The 24336-nt window shown below is 50.6% G+C and overlaps 1 protein-coding gene across 1 annotated transcript in view; it reads left to right on the top strand.

The window, feature by feature from the left end:
• The window catches only part of psap (prosaposin), a 56304-nt gene extending 34729 nt beyond the window's left edge, over positions 1–21575 (top strand). The window contains exons 9-14 of the mRNA XM_078428579.1: positions 7704–7799; positions 8687–8861; positions 10765–10928; positions 13098–13178; positions 16000–16107; positions 21063–21575. Of these exons, the coding sequence (XP_078284705.1) occupies positions 7704–7799; positions 8687–8861; positions 10765–10928; positions 13098–13178; positions 16000–16107; positions 21063–21098 (660 nt within the window). The 3' untranslated portion in view covers positions 21099–21575. The remainder of the gene's footprint in view (positions 1–7703; positions 7800–8686; positions 8862–10764; positions 10929–13097; positions 13179–15999; positions 16108–21062) is intronic.
• Positions 21576–24336: the final 2761 nt, after the last annotated feature.

The following is a 24336-nucleotide window of genomic DNA, read 5'->3' as shown; positions in this document are numbered from 1 at the left end:
TTACATATTATGTCTTGTTAAACTTCCATGCCCATATAATCCATCAACCTTCTGAATATGGGATATAGGGACATACAATTGTGCACAAAACCCATAATGAGTGGGTAGTTGGGCTCAACTCTGCGTGCCACAGTTTAGCAAGGATGCAAGGACTCTGTGAAGATGCAAGAGTAAGGAAAAGGAGGCTCAGTGCCACAGCGGTAGAGTTGCTGCCTTACAGTACCAGAGAGCCGGGTTTGATCCTGACTACAGGTGCTTGACTGTACAGAGTTTACATTATCCCTGTAACTATGTGGGTTTTCTCCGGGTGCTCTGGTTTCCTCCCTCACTCCAACGATGTGCATTTTTGTCGGTTAATTGCTTTCTGTAAATTATCCCTGGTGTGTAGCATAGAACTAGTGTATGGGAAGCACTGGTCAGTGCGGATTCTGGGCTGAAGGGCCTGTTTCTGTGCTGTTCCTCTAAAACTAAAAGTGCCGCTGGTCATTGCCTGAGTTTGTGCGCTGGTCTAACTTTTCATTCTGCTACATCCAAAACTATTTGCACATCCTTTGCCCACTTGTTCAGTTTCTCCTTTATTAAAAAAAAGTGTTTTGTTTAAAGGAAATGGATGGGGCACATTTGTTAGAGTTTGGTGGTGCGTGGAATGCATTGCCAGGGATGGTGGTGGAGGCAGATGCAATAGTGGCATTTAAGAGGCAAATGATATGCAGGGAATGAGGGAATGCAGATCACGTGCAGACAGAGCCGATTAGTTTGGTGAGGACATTGCGGTAATGCATCATGTTCAGTAAGGACATTGTGGGCCACAGGATGGACACAAGGCAGATACCTGCACAGAGTGAGCGCTGTGCACCATTGCCCACTGTGTTGCATTGTTCTATGCTCTATTATTTTCCACAACTACTCATTTGGTGGTGTAAATCTCTCCTGAATTCCTCATTGCATCTCTTAACACTGACACAGGGGGAAACATTGCTGCATCCATCACACCTAAACCTTCAGCATTGCCTCTCAGACATTTTTTCAAAGGCAAAATACTTCTCAGTTCATCAATTTAGTTTATTATCACGTGTACCATGGTGGGGAGAATGGCTTTTGTTGCATGCTCACCAGATAGGGAAAGACAATACATGATTATAATCGAGCCGTTTACATGATAAAGGAATAATGTTTAATGCAAGGTAAAGCCAGTATAGTCCGATCAAAGGCCCACAATGGTGGTGTCATCTGAGAATTTGAAAATGGATTTAGATTTGTAAATGGCTGCACAGTGGAGGGTGTACAAGGAGTAAAGAAGGGGGCTGAGAACGCATCCTTGCAGAGCCCCCATGTTGAGGATTATCGTGGAGGATGATCATATCATATCATATATCATATATATACAGCCGGAAACAGGCCTTTTCGGCCCTCCAAGTCCGTGCCGCCCAGTGATCCCCGTACATTAACACTATCCTACACCCACTAGGGACAATTTTTACATTTACATTTACCCAGCCAATTAACCTACATACCTGTACGTCTTTGGACGATTTGTCTCCTATCCTCACCGATTGGGGTCTGTTGGTCAGGAAGTCGAGGATCCAGTTGCAGAGATGAGTGCTGACACCAAGTCCCGTGGGTTTGGTGGTGAGCTTGGATGGCATACCTTGATACTTGATAGCTAAACCTTGATATTATCTATCTCCACTTCATCCAATGTCATGTTTGGAAATATTTTCCAAAATTCTACCGGGGTTAAGGAACCTGGAATTATATGGAGAGAACGGAAAAGCCAAGATTCTTCTCCTTCAAGTCAAGAGGGGAAGTAACAGAGAGATATTTTGATGGAGGTCCGACAAGAAACTTAGTAACTGAAGAGCAGTTTTAAGATTATTTGCTTTAAAAAAATGTAAGGGAAAATTGTGAAATGTCTTAGCCTCACAATTTACTTGAAAAGGTGTTGGAAGAAGCTCAAAGAAGGACTTGTCAAGGGATTTGATAAATAATTGAACAGGTAAAAGTGCAGGGATGTGGGAATAAATTTGTGCCCAAGGTTGTGAAGGGCTATGGACTGTGTTGGAAGGAACTGCAGATGCTGGTTTAAACCAAAGAAGGGTCTCGACCCAAAACGTCGTCTATTCCTTTTCTCCAGAGATGCTGCCTGACCCGCCGAGTTTCTCCAGGTTTTTGTGTGTATCTAAGGGCTATGGACTCTCCTATTGGACTGAAGAGATTCAGCAAGAGTGAACTGGAGACAGCTACTTTAGTTACATCAACCTCAGGATAATGGGACACGTGATGGAGGTACAAAACGTTCGTAGTACACATGTTCCCACAAAGAACTTGGACTGGTAGATCTAGAATGCCAGTTATGTGTATTGGGGGTGGGATGAGATACCAAGAGCTAAATACTGCAGAAAGCTAGAAGAGTATAAAAATACAAGGGTGAAATTAAAATAGAAGTTAGAATGGCAAAAAAGTTATAACAAAAAAATTGACTAGTCAGATCAAAGAAAATCCAAATGTTTCAAAATAATAAATAAAAAAACAGGTAATTGATGGATGAGCAGGGCTTTTTCTGGACCAGTGTGGAGGTGGGGGATATGGGTAAGGTTCTTAATGAAAATATACAATTAATGGCATGATCCTTAACAGTATTAATGTATGGGATCACGGGGTCAAAGTCCGTAACATGCTGAAAGTGGCAACACAAGTAGATAGATAGAGTGGTAAAGAAGGCATGTGTTATGTGTAGCAAAGAACTGCAGATGCTGGTCGACAACGAAGATAGACACAAAACGCTGGAGTAACTCAACGGGACAGGCAGCATCTCGGAAGAGAAGGAATGGGTGATGTTTCCGGTTGAGACTCTTCTTCAGACTGATGATAAGCATATGTTATGCTTGCTTTCATAGGTCAAGGCATTGAGTCTTAGAGTCAGGAAGTTATGATGCAGATTTGTAGGACTTTAGTTAAGATGCACTTGGAGTATTGCATGTAGTCCTGCTCACCCCATTACAGGAAGGATGTGTAGTCTTTGGAAAGCTTGCAGAGGAGCTTTACCAGAATGATGGCTGGATTAAAGGGTATCAGCTACAGGGAGATGTTAGACTGAATTGGATCGGTTTCTCTGGAACGCCAGAGGTTGCGGGGAGACCCGATAGAACTAGATAAAATTATGGGGCACAGATAGAAAGTCAGAATCTTTCTCCCAGAATGGAAATATCAATGACTAGACAGCATGGCTTTAAAGTGAGGAGCAGTGTTTAAAGGAGAGATGCAGTGCAAGTTTTACACAGAGGCTGATGAGTGTTTGGAACGAGCTGCCAGGGGTGATGGTTGAAGCAGATACATTAGTGGCATTTAAAGGGTTTTTGGATAGGCACGTGGATATACTGGGAAAGGAGGGATATGGATTCTGTGCAGGTAGATAAGTGATGGATACTAGAAACGAGTAACTCAGCGCATCAGACAGCATCTCCCGGTCTCAACCCGAAACATCATCTATTCCTTTTCTCCAGAGATGCTGTCTGACCCGCTGACTTACTCCAGCGTTTTGTGTCTATCTGTTTAAACCAGCATCTGCAGTTCCTACCTATCGATGTGTGATGGTCTTGGCACAGACGTTGTGAAGTGAAGGACCCGTTCTCGCGCTCTCCTGTTCTTTATTCCATACAGCATTTTTGAAAATTGGTAAATCGCCAGGATCCATGCCAACTACCTCAGACTACTAAAATAAACGAGAAAGAAAATCTGCAGAGGCTTTTAAGACAATTTTCAATCCTCCCTGTACAGTACGCCTAGAATATTTGAAGACTGTTGATACACTGTTGTTTAAAAAGAGGTTTGTTACAGGCCAATGAACCCCAGCAACAGATTATTGAGGAACAAAGTAAATCTTCTATAGGAAAGGTGCATATTAATCAGGAGCAATGTGGATTTCAAGGAAGGGCATATCTAACGTATTGAATATTTTGTGGAAGTATTGATATGCTCAACGAGTTGTTACGGCTTGCAGTGATTCTTGCCAGGAACAGGTGACGGGCTGATGAAACAATGTAAATGCCCAATGGATCCAAGGAAAGGCAGCAAATTGGATTGAAAATTGGCTCAATGACAGGGAACAAAGATAATGACTAATTTGTAGACAGACACAAAAAGTAACTCAACGGGTCAGGCAACATCTCTGGAGAAAAGGAATAGGTGACGTTTTGGGTCGATGTCCTAAGTCTAATCTGTGTTGAGGGTTGTGGGTGACCACAGGGTTCTGTACCCTCCAGCTTTTATAATAAATGCAATGAACAGGGAGAGATCTGGGGAAGATTACAAAGGTTGGAATGTGGCCATGCGGTAAACTGAAGAGGAAAGCGTTTAGGCTGCAGGAAGTGTGAGCTAATATGTAATGAGTGTTTGACGGCACTGGGCCTGTACTCGCTGGATTTTAAAAGGATGAGGGACTTCATTGAAACATCAAATAGTGAAAGGCCTGGATAGAGTGAATGTGGAGAGGATGTTTCCAATGGTCGGAGAGTCTAGGACCAGAGGCCATCGCCTCAGAATAAAAGAACATACCTTTAGAAAGATGAGAAGGAATTTCTTCAGCCAGAGGGTGGTGAATCTGTGGAATTCATTGCCATAGAAGGCTGTGGAGGTCAAGTCAATGGATATTTTTAAGGTGGAGATTGGCAGATTTTTGATTAGTATGGGTGTCGTGTTATGGGGAGAAAGGAGAATGAGGTTTAGAGGGAAAGATAGATCAGCTATGATTGAGTGGCAGAGTAGACTTGATGGGCCAAATGGCTTTATTTTGCTCTTAGAATTTATGAACATATGAGCCAAAGTGTTTGGGGAGATGCAAGGAGGTGATGTAAGAAGATAACTAGATGCTGGTACAAATCGAAGGTATTTATTCACAAAATGCTGGAGTAACTCAGCGGGTCAGGCAGCATCTCAGGAGTGAAGGAATGGGTGACGTTTCGGGTCGAGACCCTTCTTCAGACTGATGTCAAGAAGGTGAGGAGCTCTGGGAGGAGATTGAGTGGAGCGGAGAAACAACGGGTCTCCATGTTTGTTGATGCATCCTGGAAGTGACTGGAGCCTTTGGGAACATGAACCTTCTGCAAGGTGGCATATGGTTCAGTCCATCGCCACAGATGCAGCAGGTGGATGTTGTGCCATAAATGCTCTGATTCTCATGAGCATTCTAGCCTTTGAGATGGGCCAGATCTCTCAGATCCCTTGCCTTGGGGCCATGCTAAACCAAGTGGCTGCTAACGACCTGCAATGATTGCCACAGCAGTCTCACTGTAAAGTCCATAGGGCCACAATAGTCTGTGAACTATTCTGATTCAGTAACTTATGCTGTCTTCCAACATGGAACACAGTATAACTTGTTATGGCCTACCCCACAGCCAACAATGGACCATTGTGGGCTCCACCTTTCCTCCATCATCGTTGCTTTGTGCAGATCTTTTGTTCATTCGTTCTATGTGCCGTGGATATCCCTCTTTCCCCTTTCCCCCGACTCTCAGTCTGAAGTAGGGTCTCGACCCGAAACGTCACCTATTCCTTTTCTTCAGACATGCTGCCTGACCTGCTGAATTACTCCACCTTTTTGGTCTTTCTTGCGTCCTCAAACATTTTCTCTTATCTCCAAAAGTGTCCCAAACTGCTTTTAATCTATAAACTGAAACTTTCATTTGTTTGTTTATTTGTTCCTGAACTACAGCCAAAATGGTACACGATGGCGCGACAGTTTTAGGCCCAACTTACTCACCGTCGTCCCTTTGGTGCTAACGGAAGAAGTTTCATTGAAATTGGTGTTATATTTTTTAAGTTATTCACATTTTAAAGTTTAAATCTATCTCCTAGGGAGGGTGGGGAGGGGGGATAAGGCGGGTCGAGGGGGTTGGAGTGGGGGGAGGGGAGGGGAGGGGAGGGGAGGGGGTTGGAGTGGGGGGAGGGGAGGGGGTTGGAGTGGGGGGAGGGGAGGGGGTTGGAGTGGGGGGAGGGGAGGGGGTTGGAGTGGGGGGAGTGAGGGGAGGGGAGGGGGTTGGAGTGGGGGGAGGGGAGGGGGTTGGAGTGGGGGGAGGGGAGGGGAGGGGAGGGGGTTGGAGTGGGGGGAGGGGAGGGGAGGGGAGGGGGTTGGAGTGGGGGGAGGGGAGGGGGTTGGAGTGGGGGAGGGGAGGGAGGATAAGGCGGGTCGAGGGGGTTGGAGTGGGGGGAGGGGAGGGGAGGGGGTTGGAGTGGGGGGAGGGGAGGGGAGGGGAGGGAGGATAAGGCGGGTCGAGGGGGTTGGAGTGGGGGGAGGGGAGGGGAGGGGAGGGGGTTGGAGTGGGGGGAGGGGAGGGGGTTGGAGTGGGGGGGGGGGAGGGGAGGGGAGGGGGTTGGAGTGGGGGGAGGGGAGGGGAGGCACCAATGCAGGAAAGGTTTGGACCCAACGGGTCAACTTGGCCTAGTTGATACATATATATTGAAATGAATGAAACAACTTTTTGAATAAAGATTGACAATTCTCTTTAATAATAATAACTGCAATATGTCCTTTGGAGCTCAGTTTAACAAACCAGGATTCTTGAAATAGCTAATTTTTGTGTAGCCATTCTGGGAAAAATAGTCATATAGTCACAGAATTGAACGGCATAGAAACGGGCCCTTTGGCCCACCACATCCACTCAGACCTTTATGTACATCTAGACAAATCCCCTTTGTCCGCGTTTTACTATGAGTTACCTATCAGCGTGTCTGTCTCTTGCCCCGTACTAATAGTGAGTGTGTCTGTGTCCACCTCCTCTGGCAGTGTATTCCAGATATCAAACACTGCATATGTAAAAAAAATAGAAACACATCCCTCGGATCCCATTTTAAATCCTTTCCTCTCAACCTATGCCCTCTTGTTTTTGATATCCCTACCCTGGGAAAAAGATTTTGATTATTTCCCCTCTCTTTACCACTCATTTTAGTTTAGTTTAGAGATACAGGGTGAAAACAGTCCCTTCGGCCCACTGAGTCAGTCATGCCGACAGTAGCACAATTCTCCTCATTAGGGACAATTTACAATTTTTATTGAGGCCAAATTAACCTACAAACCTGTACGTCTTTGGAGTGTAGGAGGAAACCAGAGTGCCCGGGGGAAACCCACGCAGGTGATGGGGAGAACGTGCAAGCTCTGTACAGACAGCACCCGTAGTCGGGTCTCTGGTACTGAAAGGCAGTGACTCTACTGCTGCGCCACTGTGCCGCCTGATCTTACATACATTCATGAAGTCATCCCTCACTTCCTCCGCTGCAGGGAAAACAAGCATAGCCTATCCAATCTCATGTAGGAAGGAACTGCAGATGCTGGTTTAAACCGGAGATAAGACATAAAGCTGGAGTAACTCAGCAGGACAGGCAGCATCTCTGGAGAAAAGGAATGGGTGATGTTTTGGGTCAAGACCCTTCCGCAGATGACTTCTGAAGAAGGGTCTCGACCAGAAATGTCACCCATTCCTTCTCTCCAGAGATGTTGCCTGTCTCAGTAAGTTACTCCATCTTTTTGTGTCTATCCAATCTCTTGCCCATAACTAAAGTCCTCCAATCCAGGCAAGAACCTGGTAAATCTCGATTGCATTCTCTTTAATCACAGTCTGTAGCTTGTGTGGCACCTTTTTCCTGTGAAATCCATAGTGGCTTCAGTTACCTTTAATTCTTTCTTCACATTAAGTATTTTCTGTCTTTAGAAGGGACCGGTGGAGGGACCAGATTCGCAGGGATGTGTGATATGTGAGTTTGCCATGAAGGAGATCGACACCCTGCTGCAGAAGAATACAACTGAGGTGAGAGCCCAGACCCACAGGCAGCAGGTTAGACACCCTGCTGCAGAGGAGTACAACCGAGGTGAGAGCCCAGACCCACAGGCAGCAGGTTAGACACCCTGCTGCAGAGGAGTACAACCGAGGTGAGAGCCCAGACCCACAGGCAGCAGGTTAGACACCCTGCTGCAGAGGAGTATAACAGGTGAGAGCCCAGACCCACAGGCAGCAGGTTAGATGACCAGGCCAAGAAATTGCCACTTATGGAGTCAGAGTGATGCAGCGTGAAACAGGCCCAACTTGCCCACACCGACCAACATGTCCCACCTGCCTGCGTTTGACCCATATCCCTCTAAACCTGTCCTATCCATGTACCTGTCTAAATGTTTCTTAAGCATTGGGATAGTCCCTGCCTCAGCGACCTCCTCTGGCAGCTCGTTCCATACACCCACCACCTTCTGTTAAAACAAAAAAAATTACCCCTCGGCTCAAACCTCGTGCCCTGGTTCTTGATTCCCCGACTCTGGACAAGAGATTCTGTGTGAGTACCCGATCTATCCTCTCATGATTTTGTATACCTCTACAAGATCATCCCTCATCCTCCTGCACTCTGAGGAATACAGTCCTAGCCTGCTCAACTGCCCCCAAAGGCTCAGGTCTGTGAGTCCTGCCAACATGCTTGTAGACCGTCTCTGTACCCTTTCCAACGTCTTTCCTAAAATCCGGTGCCCAGAACTGATCACAATGCTCTAAGTGCGGCCTCACCAACACCTTGTACAACTGCGATGTGACCCCCCAACTTCTATACTCGCAGCTGCTTCTACAGTGGAGTGGGATGTAAAGGGAAGTGTTGCCACCGAACACCTCACTGCACGGGTCTGTGTAACGGCTGCCATGTTTCTGACCTGCAGGAGGCCATCACTGAAGCTCTGGGCAAAGTCTGCTCTGTTCTGCCGACCACAGTTGAAAGTGAATGTCGAGACTTTGTTGACCAGTACGGTAAAGCTGTGATTGAGCTGCTGTCCCAGGAGATGGACCCCACCTTTGTGTGCACCATGATTGGCCTGTGCAAGACGGCTGCCGCAGGTAACGTGCAGTCCCGCTCTTTCTTATTCCGGTTTGGGGCAGTGGGCTGGCAGCCACCGTGGTAGCTGGGGAAAGTAAATGCAATGAATCAATGACTGATACTTTCTTATTGCATGTGACACTGAGGTTCTTTGTTTTGCGTTCCACACACAGAGTGCAAAGAGCCGTCGAGTACAGGCCACAGATAACATCACGTCTTCAATGTGGTCCCCAATGGTTCCCCTTTGTTCTTGGCAGCCCCCCCACGCCGGGTCCCTCGTTCTCCAGGGCCCCCCTCCCTTCAAGCCTGGTCCCTCGTTGTTCTCTTGGCAGCGTGTCCTGCAGCTCCCACTGTGGGCCCGTCCGACCTCCGGCACTCACGAAGGCCCATCCTTGGCCACCAGCCGCAGGGTCCTCTCTTGAACGGCACTACGCATTCATCAGGAGCTTCCCAACGCCCCCCCCCCCCCCCTCTCTGACGGCCCCCCTCCTCCCTCTGACGGCTCCTCTCTCTCTGATGGCTCCTCTCTCTCTCTGACGGCCCCCCCTCTCTCTCTGACGGCCCCCCTCTCTCTCTCTGACGGCCCCCCCCCTCGCTCTGACGGCCCTCCTCTCTCTGACGGCCCCCCTCTCTCTCTGACGGCCCCCCTCTCTCTCTCTGACGGCCCCCCCCCCTCGCTCTGACGGCCCTCCTCTCTCTGACGGCCCCCCTCTCTCTCTCTGACGGCCCCCCTCTCTCTCTCTGACGGCCCCCCTCTCTCTCTCTGACGGCCCCCCTCTCTCTCTCTGACGGCCCCCCTCTCTCTCTCTGACGGCCCCCCTCTCTCCCTGACGGCCCCCCTCTCCCTGACGGCCCCCCCTCTCTCTCTCTGACGGCCCCCCTCTCTCTCTGACGGCCCCCTCTCTCCCTGACGGCCCCCCTCTCTCTCTGACGGCCCCCCTCTCTCTCTGACGGCCCCCCTCCTCTCTCTGACGGCCCCCCTCTCTCTCTCTGACGGCCCCATCTCTCCCTGACGGCCCCCCCTCTCTCTGACGGCCCCCTCTCTCTCTGACGGCCCCCCTCCTCTCTCTGACGGCCCCCCTCTCTCTCTGACGGCCCTCCTCTCTCTGATGGCCCTCCTCTCTCTGACGGCCCCCCTCCTCTCTGACGGCCCCCTCTCTCTCTCTGACGGCCCCCCTCTCTCTCTGACGGCCCCCCTCTCTCTCTGACGGCCCCCCCTCTCTCCCTGACGGCCCCCCTCCTCTCTCTGACGGCCCCCCCTCTCTTTCTGACGGCCCCCCTCTCTCTCTGACGGCCCCCCTCTCTCCCCGACGGCCCCCCTCTCTCCCTGACGGCCCCCCCTCTCTTTCTGACGGCCCCCTCTCTCTCTGACGGCCCCCCTCTCTCCCTGACGGCCCCCCTCCTCTCTCTGACGGCCCCCCTCTCTCCCTGACGGCCCCCCCTCTCTTTCTGACGGCCCCCCTCTCTCTCTGACGGCCCCCTCTCTCCCTGACGGCCCCCCCCTCTCTCTCTGACGGCCCCCCTCTCTCTCTGACGGCCCCCCCCTCTCTTTCTGACGCCCCCCCCCTCTCTTTCTGACGGCCCCCCTCTCTCTCTGACGGCCCCCCTCTCTCTCCGACAGCCCCCCTCTACGTTCTTTTTGTGATTGCGTGGGATTTCTCCGGGTGTTTTGGTTTCCTCCCACATTTCAAAGACGTACAGGTTTGATGGTACAGGTTTTATTTGCATGGTGAAATTGTAAGTGGTCCATACTGTGTAGGAGGATAGTGCTAATGTATGGGAATCACTTGTTGGGGCGGACTTGGTGGGCCGAAGGGCCTGTTTCCACGCTGTATCTCTAAAGCTAAAAAAACTGAAACTAAATGCCTCTACCTCCGGTAATTTTCCATTTGGTTTGTGTTCTGCTCATTCTTTCCACCTCAGAGATAAGCAAATCAAAGCAGCAGCAGCCAACTGCTTTATGTGAAATCTGTGAGACAATGGTAAGTTATTTGGATCATTTACTGGAGAAGAACTCCACCGAGAAAAGGATCAAGGCTGCTCTGGATAAGGTGTGCGCCATGCTCCCAGATACCATGCATGATGAGGTAAGAGACACACGTGTTTCCCAGCTTTGCTAAGTCAATGGATAACGGGAGCCTGTAATGGCCCCTCTGTGATGAGTGGAGGTGGGTTCTTCACCATATTTTGCTTGCAACCCAGGAGTATGAATATTGATTTCTCTAACTTCAAGTAAGACCTGCATTCCTTCTCTCTCTCCATCTCTTCCCCACCTAAGTCACACCAGCTTTTCGTTTTCACCTAACCGCAGCTAACATTGACCTGTTTCCTTTATCATTGTGACTTTTATTGCATATCTTCATTCATTTGTTCTATATCTCTACATCATCGTCTATATCTTTCATCCCCCTTTCCGGTGACTTTCAGTCTGAAGAAGGGTCTCGACCTGAAACGTCACCCATTCCTTCTCTCCAGAGATGCTGCCTGACCCGCTGAGTTACTCCAGCATTTTGTGTCTACAGTTTAAACCAGCATCTGCAGTTCCTTCCTACACATGTGTTCTTCAGGGACATGGTGTGACTGTGTGAAGGAATAGACAGGGCTACCTGTGATATTCCCGAGTCCCTGGCCTCTAGTATCTTGAAGGAATTGCTGATTTACAAAAAAGACACAAAGTGTTGGAGTACCTCAGCGGGTCAGGCAGCATCTCTGGAGAACATGGATAGGTGACACTTCAGGTCGGGACCCTTCTTCAGACATTGTTGTGATGGGGGGGGGGGGGGGGGGGGGGGGGGAGTAAAAAGCTGGAAGAGGGGGGCGGTAGGGGCAAAACCTGGCGAGTGATAGGTGGACACAGATCAGGGGAGCTTTTTATAGGCAGATGTTTAAACAAAGGTCAGAGATGAAAAGACAAAAGGCGTGGGACAGGGATAGAAGAAGTGCAATTGTGAAGGAATGCAAGTCGAGGGTGAAGGGAGAAATGGGCGCACATCCAGGTGGCCACAGAGAGGAGAGGGGTTTGTAGCTTAGATACCTAAAATTGGAGAATTCAATATTTATACCGCTGGGTTGTAAGCTGCCCAAGGGGAATATGAGGTGCTGTTCCTCCAGTCTGCCAATGGAGGAGGCCCAGGACACAAACATCATTATGGAAATGGGAAGGGATTTGAAATGTTTAGCAACTGGGAGATCCAGTGGGCCTTGGTGGACCAGGCGCAAGTGTTCAACAAAATGGTCGCCCACATCGGGACCAGCGGATGCAGGGGTGAGGTTAGAGGAGGTGCACGTGAACCTCTGCCTCACCTGGAAGGTCTGCTGGGGTCCCTGGATGGAGGCGAGGGAGGAGGTACAGGGCCCGGTGTTACATCGCCTGCAGTTGTTGGGGAGGGGGTGGTTTGGGTGGGAAGGGGTGAGTGAAGCAAGCTGATGCAGAGAGAGCGGTCTGTGCAGACAGCAGAAAGGGGTGGGGATGGGAAAATGTGACTAATGGTGGGATCACGTTAGAGGTGCCTGATGTGTCAGAGAATGATGTGTTGGATGCAGAGTTTTGGGTCCAAGGTGAAAACCAGGGGATCTCTATCCTTGTTCTGTCTGGGGGGAGGGAGAGTAAAACTGTGAGGCCCAGAAGAGACGCGGGTGAGGGATCCATCTGACAGTAACCACGTTTGCTAAACAAAGAGGACATCGCAGATGTCGGAGAATGGAAGCCCCATCTTGGGAGCAGCTGCAGCAGGGACAGAGCATTTGACAGCAGGGGACAGCGTCTTTGCAAAGGGCAGGGTGGGAGGAGGTACGATCCAGGTAACTGCGGGAGTCAGGAAGTTTGCAGTAGACGTCAGTCAGTCTGTCCCTGTAATGGAGACAGGGAGATGATGGAAGGGGGGAGAGGTGTCTGAGATAGTCCTTGAATTTGAGAGCAGGGTGGGTTGGTGGTAAAGGTAATGAAATCAATGAGTTCTGCACGGGTGCAGGAGAGAGCCCGATGTAGCAGAGAGAGAGTTGTGGATGGTGCCCGACACACACTGGGGACAATGTACATTTATACCAAACCGAGATCCCACGCAGGTCACGGGGAGAACGTACAACCGTAGTGGGGATGGTACCCGTGTCTCTGGCACTGTGAGGCAGCAACGTTGTGCACCAGGCCGTGTAAATTATCTGCCTCCTCATGCTGTGAATGAATGTGGAGCTGTGTCCACCAGATACTGTGCAGTGTCTACATGGTGACTAACTCTGGTCACCACTTTGTGTTGCAGTGTGACCAGCTGGTCTCTCAGTATGAACCCATATTAATTCAAGTCCTGTTGGAGAGCCTGAATCCAACAATGGTTTGCAGTGTGAGTATGCTTTGCTCTCTGATAATCACATTTCTCTTGTTTCTGGTGCACGTTGCCGTGTGAGCTGAGCCCGAGGTGGTGTTTGGGTGGTGTTTGGGTGGTGTTTGAGTGGTGTTTGGGTGGTGTTTGAGTGGTGTTTGGGTGGTGTTTGGGCAGCACGTGGAAGTGACAGCGGTCAGCTGGAGTTCACAGGACTGTGCCCTGGTGCGTGTAGAGCATCAACACTTGGCCATCCTGCCACCTGGCCTGTCCCCTGACCCAGCCCAGTCCCAGCTGTGCCCTGGTGCGTGTAAAGCATCAACACTTGGCCATCCTGCCACCTGGCCTGTCCCCTGACCCAGCCCAGTCCCAGGTGTGGCCTGCCCCACAGTACATCAACAACTGCACGCAAGCAACATTCAATTTTAAAGATGTGGTTTAGTCTTGAAAGTACCACACACACTTCTTCATTTTGGATATATTTTTACAATTATACTAAAACGATCGTTAATCTCCTTTGTCCACTCTTAGTTTGTTCCTTAATTCTAAACAGATGTAAAAGACTTGCACAGCCAGATTACATTTGATCATAATAAGATGCAAGGTAACTCAGCGGGCCAGGCTGCACCTCTGGAGAACATGGATGGGTGATCTTTTGGGATCGGGACACTTCTTCAGAATTCAAGCCTGATATATATGTTCCCCAGAGATGCTGCTTGACCTGCTGAGTTACTCCAACACTTTGCCTTTAGTTTAGAGATACAGTATGGAAACAGGCCCTTCGGCAAACTCCATACAGACAGCACCCGTAGTCAGTATCGAACCCTGGTCTCTGGCGCTGTGAGGCAGCAACTCTACCGCTGTGCCACCGTGCTGTCACGTTTTTTTATTTGTAAACCAGCATCTGCGGTTCCCTGCATCTACCTTTATATTTGATAGTTACTCCATCAATGTTGCGCTGCAGGATATCAGCCAACACATTTCTAGTGTGTTCCCCCCCCCCCTTTGAACTTGTCACATTAATTTCACAAACTATTCAAGTGCCTTTCGATTTAGCGGTGATGCAAGGTGTGACATGGATTAGGTCAAGAATCATTTCATGGATTCGTAGAGCACAGAAATATTCCCACCCCAACATCTGTCTGTGCTGATCCCATTTGCCAGCCCGGCCCAGGACTTTCCTGTTTGAGCACCCGTCCAATGCTGTTCAAGCTGTGGTGGGTGCTATGATGGGTAACCCAGCACCAGGACCCAGAGAGAGAACCAGCACCAGGACACAGAGACCCCCAGCACCAGGACACAGAGACCCCCAGCACCAGGACACAGAGACCCCCAGCACCAGGACACAGAAACCCCAGCACCAGGACACAGAGAGACCCCCAGCACCAGGACACAGAAACCCCAGCACCAGGACACAGAGACCACCAGCACCAGGACACAGAGACCCCCAGCACCAGGACACAGAAAGACCCCCAGCACCAGGACACAGAGAGACCCCCAGCACCAGGACACAGAGACCCCAGCACCAGGACACAGAGACCCCAGCACCAGGACACATAGACCCCCAGCACCAGGAAACAGAGACCCCAGCACCAGGACACAGAGAGAGAACCAGCACCAGGACACAGAGACCCCCAGCACCAGGACACAGAGACCCCCAGCACCAGGACACAGAGAGAGAACCAGCACCAGGACACAGAGACCCCCAGCACCAGGACACAGAGACCCCAGCACCAGGACACAGAGAGAGAACCAGCACCAGGACACAGAGAGACCCCCAGCACCAGGACACAGAGACCCCAGCACCAGGACACAGAGACCCCCAGCACCAGGACAGAGAGACCCCCAGCACCAGGACAGAGAGAGAGTCCCCAGCACCAGGACACAGAGACCCCAGCACCAGGACACATAGACCCCCAGCACCAGGACAGAGAGACCCCCAGCACCAGGACACATAGACCCCCTGCACCAGGACACAGAGACCCCAGCACCAGGACACATAGACCCCCAGCACCAGGACAGAGAGACCCCAGCACCAGGACACAGAGACCACCAGGACACAGAGACCCCAGCACCAGGACACAGAGACCCCCAGCACCAGGACACAGAGAGACCCCCAGCACCAGGACACAGAGAGAGACCGCCAGCACCAGGACACAGAGACCCCCAGCACCAGGACACAGAGAGAGACCCCCAGCACCAGGACACAGAGAGAGAGAGACCCCAGCACCAGGACACAGAGACCCCAGCACCAGGACACAGAGACCCCCAGCACCAGGACACAGAGAGAGAGAGAGACCCCAGCACCAGGACACAGAGACCCCAGCACCAGGACAGAGAGACCCCCAGCACCAGGACACAGAGACCCCAGCACCAGGACAGAGAGGGAGAATCCACTCCCTGACAGACGGGGCATAGCTGTGCATTCAGCAAACAGCTGGCATTGGTAACTAAGGAAATATTCAACTACCTAAAGTGCACTTTAAAAAGTTCCCCTGTGTTACCAGGCCTCTGGTCCTGCCGTGAGCTGAGGGTACAGTCACACCCTCCGATCTGCCTCAGTGTGGATATTGCACTTTATCTCTGGCACTGTTGCGCTACAGAGCTGAGTAACCTGAATAACTATCCTCTGCACCCTGCTGTCTCTCTCTGCGTTCTGCCTTTTGTCCTCGTGTTTGGCTTAATTCTGTGGTATTATCTGATTAAATAGGTCTAGCATACACACAAAAACTTTCCATTGTACCCGACGATATTAACCTCGGACAATGTAAACCTGAAACAAAGTTTCTAGCCTGAAGTGGTGATGTTTGACTGATTCTTAACTCCCCACTCTCATGGACAGAATATTGGGGTTTGCGATGGACCAAGGAAACATCTGGTGGGAGCAGATAAGTGTGTCTGGGGCCCTTCATATTGGTGCGCAAATATGGACACCGCAACCCAGTGCAACGTGAGTAACAGCACCACACTGCCCTGCTTCCAGAGGCAGCATGAGTAACAGCACCACACTGCCCTGCTTCCAGAGGCAGTGTGAGTAACAGCACCACACTGCCCTGCTTCCAGAGGCAGAGTAACACCACCACACTGCCCTGCTTCCAGAGGCAGCATGAATAACAGCACCACACTGCCCTGCTTCCAGAGGCAGTGTGAGTAACAGCACCACACTGCCCTGCTTCCAGAGGCAGCATGAGTAACAGCACCACACTGCCCTGCTTCCAGAGGCAGAGTAACACCACCACACTGCCCTGCTTCCAGAGGCAGAGTAACAGCACCACACTGCCCTGCTTCCAGAGGCAGAGTAACAGCACCACACTGCCCTGCTTCCAGAGGCAGTGTGAGTAACAGCACCACACTGCCCTGCTTCCAGAGGCAGAGTAACACCACCACACTGCCCTGCTTCCAGAGGCAGTGTGAGTAACAGCACCACACTGCCCTGCTTCCAGAGGCAGTGTGAGTAACAGCACCACACTGCCCTGCTTCCAGAGGCAGAGTAACAGCACCACACTGCCCTGCTTCCAGAGGCAGAGTAACACCACCACACTGCCCTGCTTCCACAGTGCTTCCAACATGTTTTCATTCTGAGTTTCCTGTGACCTGGATACGGGTGGTGGGTTTTCTGTCACTACTTAGTTTTAGTTTGGTTTAGTTTAGAGATACAGCGCGGAAACAGGCCCTTCGGCCCACCTGGTGCGCACTGACCAGCGATTCCCCCCGCACATCAACACTATCCGACACACACTAGGGAGAGTTTACATTTATAACAAGCCAATTAACCTACAAACCTGCACGTCTTTGGAGTGTGGGAAGAAACCGAAGATCTCGGAGAAAACCCAGGCAGGTCACAGGGAGAATATACAGATAGTGTCCATTGTCAGGATCAAAGCCGGGTCTCTGGCGCAGTAAGGCAGCAACCCCACCACTGCGCCACAGTGTCACACTGAAAACTATGGCCCTGAGTTGAGTTGACACCGTTTCCCATTGTGCTGAAGTTTTGAAGAGTAACCAGAGACTGAATCTCCATCACGTGGATCATAACATAACACGATTCCCTTCCAGTCTGCCCTGCCGTTCAATGGTTCGTCATAGGAGCATAATTAGGCCATTCAGCCCATCTACTCAGCTCCACCATTCCATCATGGCTGATCTATCTTTCCCTCAACCCCATTCTCCTGCCTTCTCCCCATAACCCCTGACACCCGTACTAATCAAGAATCTGTCAATCTCCGTTTTAAAAATGCCCAATGACGGCCCCCTCAGCCGTCTGTGGCAATGAATTCCACAGATTCGCCATCCTCTAGCTAAAGAAATTCCTCCTCATTTCCGTTCTAAAGATACGTCCTTTAATTCTGAGGCTGTGCCCTCTGGTCCAAGACTCTCTCACTAGTGGAAACATCTTCTCCACATCCACTCTATCCAGGCCGCTCACTATTCGGTATGTTTCAACGAGGTCCCCCTTCATCCTTCTAAACTCCAGCGAGTACAGGCTCAGTGCTGACAAACGCTCATCGTAGGTTAGCCCACTCATTCCTGGGATCATTCTTGTAAACCTCCTCTGGACCCTCCAATGCCAGCACATCCTTCCTCAGATGTGGGGCCCAAAACTGTTGTCAATATTCCAAATGCGGCCTGACCAGCGCCTTGTAGAGCCTCAGCATTACATCCTTGATTTTATACTCCAGTCCTCTGGAAATAAATGCTAACATTGCATTTGCCTTCCGACTCAACTTGCAAATGAACCTTTGAACCTGCACCCCAAGTCCCTCTGCAGCTCCCATGTCTGGATCATGAATGGACATGGCTGATTATTCAACCCAATACATTGTTCCAGCTTTCCTTGATCTCTATATCAATAAGGTTTATAGCCGGCTTCTTCAATGTAATTAATAATGTATAATAATGAATAATTTTGACTTCTCCGGTAGAGAATTCCATAGGTTCACCATTCCCACATCCCAGTCCTATAATTGGCCTGTCTCGTGTCTCTAAACTATCCCCATTGCTGCCCTGCCCCGTGTCACTAAACTATCCCCATTGCTGCCCTGCCCCGTGTCACTAAACTGTCCCCATTGCTGCCCTGTCTCGTGTCTCTAAACTATCCCCATTGCTGCCCTGCCCCGTGTCACTAAACTGTCCCCATTGCTGCCCTGTCTCGTGTCTCTAAACTATCCCCATTGCTGCCCTGTCTCGTGTCTCTAAACTATCCCCATTGCTGCCCTGTCTCGTGTCTCTAAACTATCCCCATTGCTGCCCTGTCTCGTGTCACTAAACTGTCCCCATTGCTGCCCTGTCTCGTGTCTCTAAACTATCCCCATTGCTGCCCTGTCTTGTGTCACTAAACTATCCCCATTGCTGCCCTGTCTCGTGTCTCTAAGCTGTCCCCATTGCTGCCCTGTCTCGTGTCTCTAAGCTGTCCCCATTGCTGCCCTGTCTCGTGTCACTAAACTATCCCCATTGCTTCTGAACACCCTTCTTGCATCTACTCTCTAATCCTAATGGATTTTTATGTTTCTATGAAATCCCTGCTCTTCCAAACTCTAATGAATGTAAATCTAATCATCTCCAATCTCCTCAAACGTCAGTCCTGCCCAGCATCCCGGGGACCATTCTGGTCACCGATCAGTGAATACCTTCCATCTTTGACCAGGAGATTAAAAACTAAAAACAATACCCAAGGCGTGATCTCTTCAAAAGCTCTGTATCATTGTAGTTTCGTTCAGTTAGAGATACAGTGGGGAAACAGGCCCCTTGGCCCACCGAGTCCACACCGACCAGCGATCCCCGCACACTAACACTATCCTACACACACTAGGGACAATTTGCAAGTATACCAAGCCAATTAATCTACAAACCTGTACGTCTTTGGAGTGCGGAAGGAAACGGGATCACGGAGAAACCCCACGTGGTCACAGGGAGAACGTACAAACTCTGTACAGATAGCACCCTTAGTCAGGATTGAACCTGTGTCTCTGGTACTGTGAGGCAGCAACTCTACCGCTGCGCCACCGCACCGCCCTAAAGGACAGCCCTGTTCCCCAACCCAATCCCACCCACTATGAAGACCATCGTAGTATTTGCTGCCTTAAACACTTGCTGCACCAGCAGCTTCCATCTACTGTACAAGGACACCAAGGTCTTGTTTCAATTCCCCATTTTGTAATCTTAGCACCATTTACACAGTCTGCCTTCCTGTTTTGGAATTTATCTACACTTTACTGCAATTGCCCATTCGGCCCGCCTGCCCAACTTGTGACCCCCCCCCCCCCCCCCTTCACCCCACTCTCAGCTCAAACTCCCTCCATGCTTGTGTCAGTATGGGCAAGTTGGGCCGAAGGGCCTATTTCTTAAACTGTATGACTCTCTAACTATGATTCCATCCACAATGGAGATACAGGTACTTCCTGGGTTATGGAGGACCTTACTTATGGAAATTTGAGTTTACACAAATTCTGCCATACCTTTTTAAAATCATTTTTGATCATAAGAAAATTGGATCCATTAGTTTAATTGTGTCTCGTGTGAGGGTGAATACAGATATTATATGAAAACAAGAATGATAGAATGGCAGTGCTCTGAGGAATGTGGTAGAACAGGGATCTCTGAACGCAGGTGCACAATTTTATGAAGAAAGAATTGCAGGTACCAAAGGTAGACACAAAGTGCTGGAGTGACTCAGAGGGTCAGGCAGCATCTCTGGAGAAAAAGGATGGGTGACGTTTCGGGTCGGGACCCTTTTTCAGTCTGGAACTGGAGTTAGAAGCCACGAGGTACAGGATGGACGGGCAAACGCCATGGAAACGCACGTGGCTGTGGTAGCGAGTCTGGGTTAAAACGTGGTCAAACTCCGTACAGACAGCACTAGTCGAGATCGAACCTGAGTCTCTGGCTCTGTAAGGCAGCAACTCGAGCGCTGTGCCACAGTCACCTAGTCATTGGAAGGATGGCGTTAGAAAGGATCCAAAACAGATCTCCATGGGTGTTATCAGGACTTGAGTGATAAGGGGAGGCTGGATAGGCTCTGACAATTTTCCCTGGAGCGTAGGAGGCTGAGGGGTGACCTTTCAGAGACTTGTAAAATCATGGTGGGTCTAAAGAAGATGAACAGACAGACTATTCCTATGGTGGAGGAATGTAAAACTAGAGTGCATAGGTTTAAGGTGATGGTGGAAAGAGTTAAAAGGGACCTGAGGAGCAATTTCTTCACGCACTGTATGTTGTGTATGAGGAATGAGCTGCCAGAGAGAGTACTGCAGGCAGGTACAGTTAAGGCATCTGAAAGACACTTGGACAGGTACATTGATAGGAAAGGTTTAGAGGGATATATGGACAAAAGGGGCCAGAGGAGACTAGAAACAAAAATGGGTGCAGGAGTAGGTCATTCGGCCCTTCGAGCCAACACCACCATTCAATATGATCATGGCTGATCATCCAGAATCAGTACCCCGTTCCTCCTTTCTCCCCAATCCCCTGATTCTGTTAGCCCTAACAGCTAAATCTATCTCTCTCTTGAATACATCTAGTGAATTGGCCTCCACTGCCTTCTGTGGCAGAGAATTCCACAGACTAGCTTAGATGGGACATTTAGTCTGAGTTGGGCTGAAGGAACTGTTTCATAAGTGATAGGAGCAGAATTAGGCCATTTGGCCCATCAAGTCTATCTTTCCCTCCTAACCCCATTCTCCTGCCTTCTCCCCATAACCCCTGACACCCACACTAATCCAGAATCTACCTATCTCTGCCTTAAAAATATCCATTGACTTGGCGTCCAGAGCGGTCGGTGTGTGGCCGTTTCTGTTTCCGTGCTGTCACTGTGTGAACCATAACCCACTGTTGGTGAACCGTTCCTGATGGTTCTCTCTCTCTCTCTCTCTCTCTCTCTCTCTCTCTCTCTCTCTCTCATTGTGACAGGCGGTTGAACATTGCAAGCGTCACATCTGGAACTGAAGGGGATCGATCACCTCCCGGATGGACACAGTTATGCTTTTAAGTTTATTTTGAATTCTAAGCTCCAGCTTTGTGTAGAAATGTCTGTTGTAACCAGCTGGGAATGTTCCATAATCCCCATATCTCTCTGCCCTGCGGTTATTGATTATACTCCGTGACATCTGTCTAATTTTGACCCTAACTATGATGTGATGCACTGCAGGAAATTAAGGATCAAAGTTAGCTCCAAATCTGGGCTTTGTTAACAGGAAGGAGCTGCATCTAAGGTTAGCCTTCATGCGTGACAATTAATGTATAGGGTTTTGGTGTTTAAGTGATTTTACTAATGAAGTAATAACTGGATTATGCTTCCTTTAATATATGGGCATCGTGGTCAGAATGACTAAACTGTGCTGATCTGTCCAATCATTAGTTTGTTGTAAAATATTTGATAAATATGTACAAATCGGTTGGTCAATAAAGTCTGTGTTAAGTCCGGTCTTTGTCCTCGCTTCCTTTTGAACCACAGAGTCGTCTCATTGGCACGAAGGATAGGAAGAGTTGAGAACAAATTCAGAAAGATGATCATTGAAACTTACTGAATAGTGAAAAGCCTGGATAGAGTGGATGTTCCACTCACACATGGGGTTGTGAGGGGGGAAGATTTAGCAGGAACCCCAAGGGGTAACTTTTTCACGCACTAGGCGGTGGGTGTATTGAACGAGCTGCCGGGGGAAACAGGCCCACCTAGTCCACCCCGACCAGCGATCCCCGCACACTATAGCACTATCCTACACAATTGGGACAATTTACAATTTTAGCAAGCCAATTAATCTACAAACCCACACATCTTTGGGATGTGGGAGGAAAGAGGAGCACCCGGGGAAAACCCACACGGTCACAGGGAGAACGTGCAAACACCGTACAGACAGCACCTGTAGTCAGGATCGAACCTGGGTCTCTTGTGCTGTGAGGCAGCAACTCTACCGTGATCGACCAAACTCTGCACCCAGAGTGATTCCTGGTTGTAAATACCAGAGTGAAGGGGAGCTACTTCTCTGCTTGTAGGAAAATAACTGCAGATGCAGGTACAAATCGAACGTATCACAGAGTGCTGGAGTAACTCAGCGGGTCAAGCAGCATCTCTGGAGAAGGAATGGGTGACGTTTCGGGTCGAGACCCTTCAGTCTGAAGAAGGGCACGGTGAGATTCTTTGCTGCATTCACAACGTATTCAAATAGCGGCCACTTACGGCGCTGGCAAACTTACAAAGCACGCCGGCTCCCCCCCCCCCCCCAGTGGTCCACTCCCCCCCCACAGCGGTCCCCTCCCCCCCACAGTGGTCCCCCCCACACAAAGCTGTCCCCCTCACAGCGGTCCCCTCCCCCCCCCCCCCCACGCCGGCTCCCCCCCACACACAGCGGTCCCCCCCCCCCCCACGCCGGCTCCCCCCCACACACAGCGGTCCCCCCACGCCGGCTCCCCCCCACACACACAGCGGTCCCCCCACACCGGCTCCCCCCCACAGCGGTCCCCTCCCCCCCCCACACCGGCTCCCCCCCCCACAGCAGTACCCCCACACCAGCTCCCCCCCCCCACACCGGCTCCCCCCCCCCCACAGCGGTCACCCCACACCGGCTCCCCCCCCACAGCGGTCCCCCCACACCGGCTCCCCCCCCCCCACAGCGGTCCCCCCCACACCGGCTCCCCCCCCCCCACAGCGGTCCCCTCCCCCCCCCCCCACAGCGTTCCCCGGCTCCCCCCCCACAGCGGGCCGCCCACACCGGCTCCCCCCTCCCCCCCACAGCGGTCCCCTCCCCCCCCACACAAAGCTGTCCCCCCCCTCACAGCGTTCACCAATCCCCCCCCCCACCTTGTGTTTTATGATGGTTGGCAGATCACTTTCCCTCCTGGGGTAAAGTTTTATTGTATTGTGCATGCAGGGAGAGGGATATAGATGATGCACAGGCTGATGAAGTCAACTAAACTTGGTATCATGTTCGGCACAAACATCGTTCCTGTGCTGTACCGTAAGTGTTATGTTGTGGGAGCCTTTTTATCAGGATGGAAATGAACACTAGGGGGCAGAGCGTTAAGGCGAGTGGGGTAAGGTTCAAAGGAGAAGCTGCTGAGGACCAAAGCTGTTGGGTCCAAACTCCTCCTGCATTGGTGTAGCACCCTCCCCACCTCCTCCCCCTTAAAACTCCCTCAGGCCAGGGGTGGTTGAGAGGGGAGAGGAAAGGGGAGAGGGAGCATCTACCCCAGCCCCGGGCGGCCATCAGCAGTGATAGCTCTCCTCACACCGCCCCCCCCCCCCTCATTGGCCGCCACTCCCGTCACACGGATGGGTCCCGCCCCCCTCTGAGCAGCAACCCTCCCCAACTGCGCACGCGCGGATCCGGCGGCCATCTTACGTAAGTACTGTATCAACGGGGCCCATTAGGTTCCCATTGTGACGTCGAACACGGAGGTATTACCAGCAAGGCACGGCTGACGGGCAGGGAAAGGGAGCGAATTATTAAAGCTTAAAAAATGATTTATTAAAGTTTAAAAAGTGAATAACTTTTAAAATATAACAACTATTTGAACCGCAGGCCAATGATGCATAAGGTGGGCCTAAAATTGTCGCACTCTCGTGTACCGTTTTGGCTGTATTTTGGGTACAAATAAATAAATATATAAAGAAGCTGAGAGTTTTAGTAATATATAGATAGATGTGCGGTGCACGTTTCTGTTACAGAGAGCTAGAACGTGCTGCCAGGGGTGGTGATGGAGGCGTTTAAGAGGCTTTTGGGAGGCAGGTGGACGTGCTGGGCATGGAGGGAGATGGATGTGCAGGAAGGAACTGCAGATGCTGGTTGAAACCAAAGATCGATACTAAGTGCTGGAGTAACTCAGCGGGACAGGCAGCATCTCTGGAGACAAAGACCCTTCTTCAGCCTCTGGATCAGTGGGTGGCATCAGTGGGTGAAGTCTGGGGAACGGTCTCGAACTGAAACGTCACCGATCCTTTTCTCCAGACCTGCTGAGTTAATCCAACACTGTATCTATCTACAGAGGGATATGGATTGTGAATAGGCAGAGAAGAGTCTGTCTTGGCATCATGTTGGGAACAGGCATTGTGGGCTGAAGGGCCTGTTCCTGAGCTGTACTGCCCCATGTTGCAGTTTAAGTAGAGGGGAGATTGCAGCATTGTGTTAGAGTCTACAAACACCTCAGCAACACGGAGCAAGAGAAGCCAAGCTTGTTTATTCACTTT

The sequence above is a fragment of the Rhinoraja longicauda genome, chromosome 35 (assembly GCF_053455715.1).
Source record: "Rhinoraja longicauda isolate Sanriku21f chromosome 35, sRhiLon1.1, whole genome shotgun sequence".
Taxonomy (NCBI): domain Eukaryota; kingdom Metazoa; phylum Chordata; class Chondrichthyes; order Rajiformes; family Arhynchobatidae; genus Rhinoraja; species Rhinoraja longicauda.
Note: the sequence above shows the minus strand (reverse complement) of the source record. Positions and strands in the feature narration are given on the sequence as shown.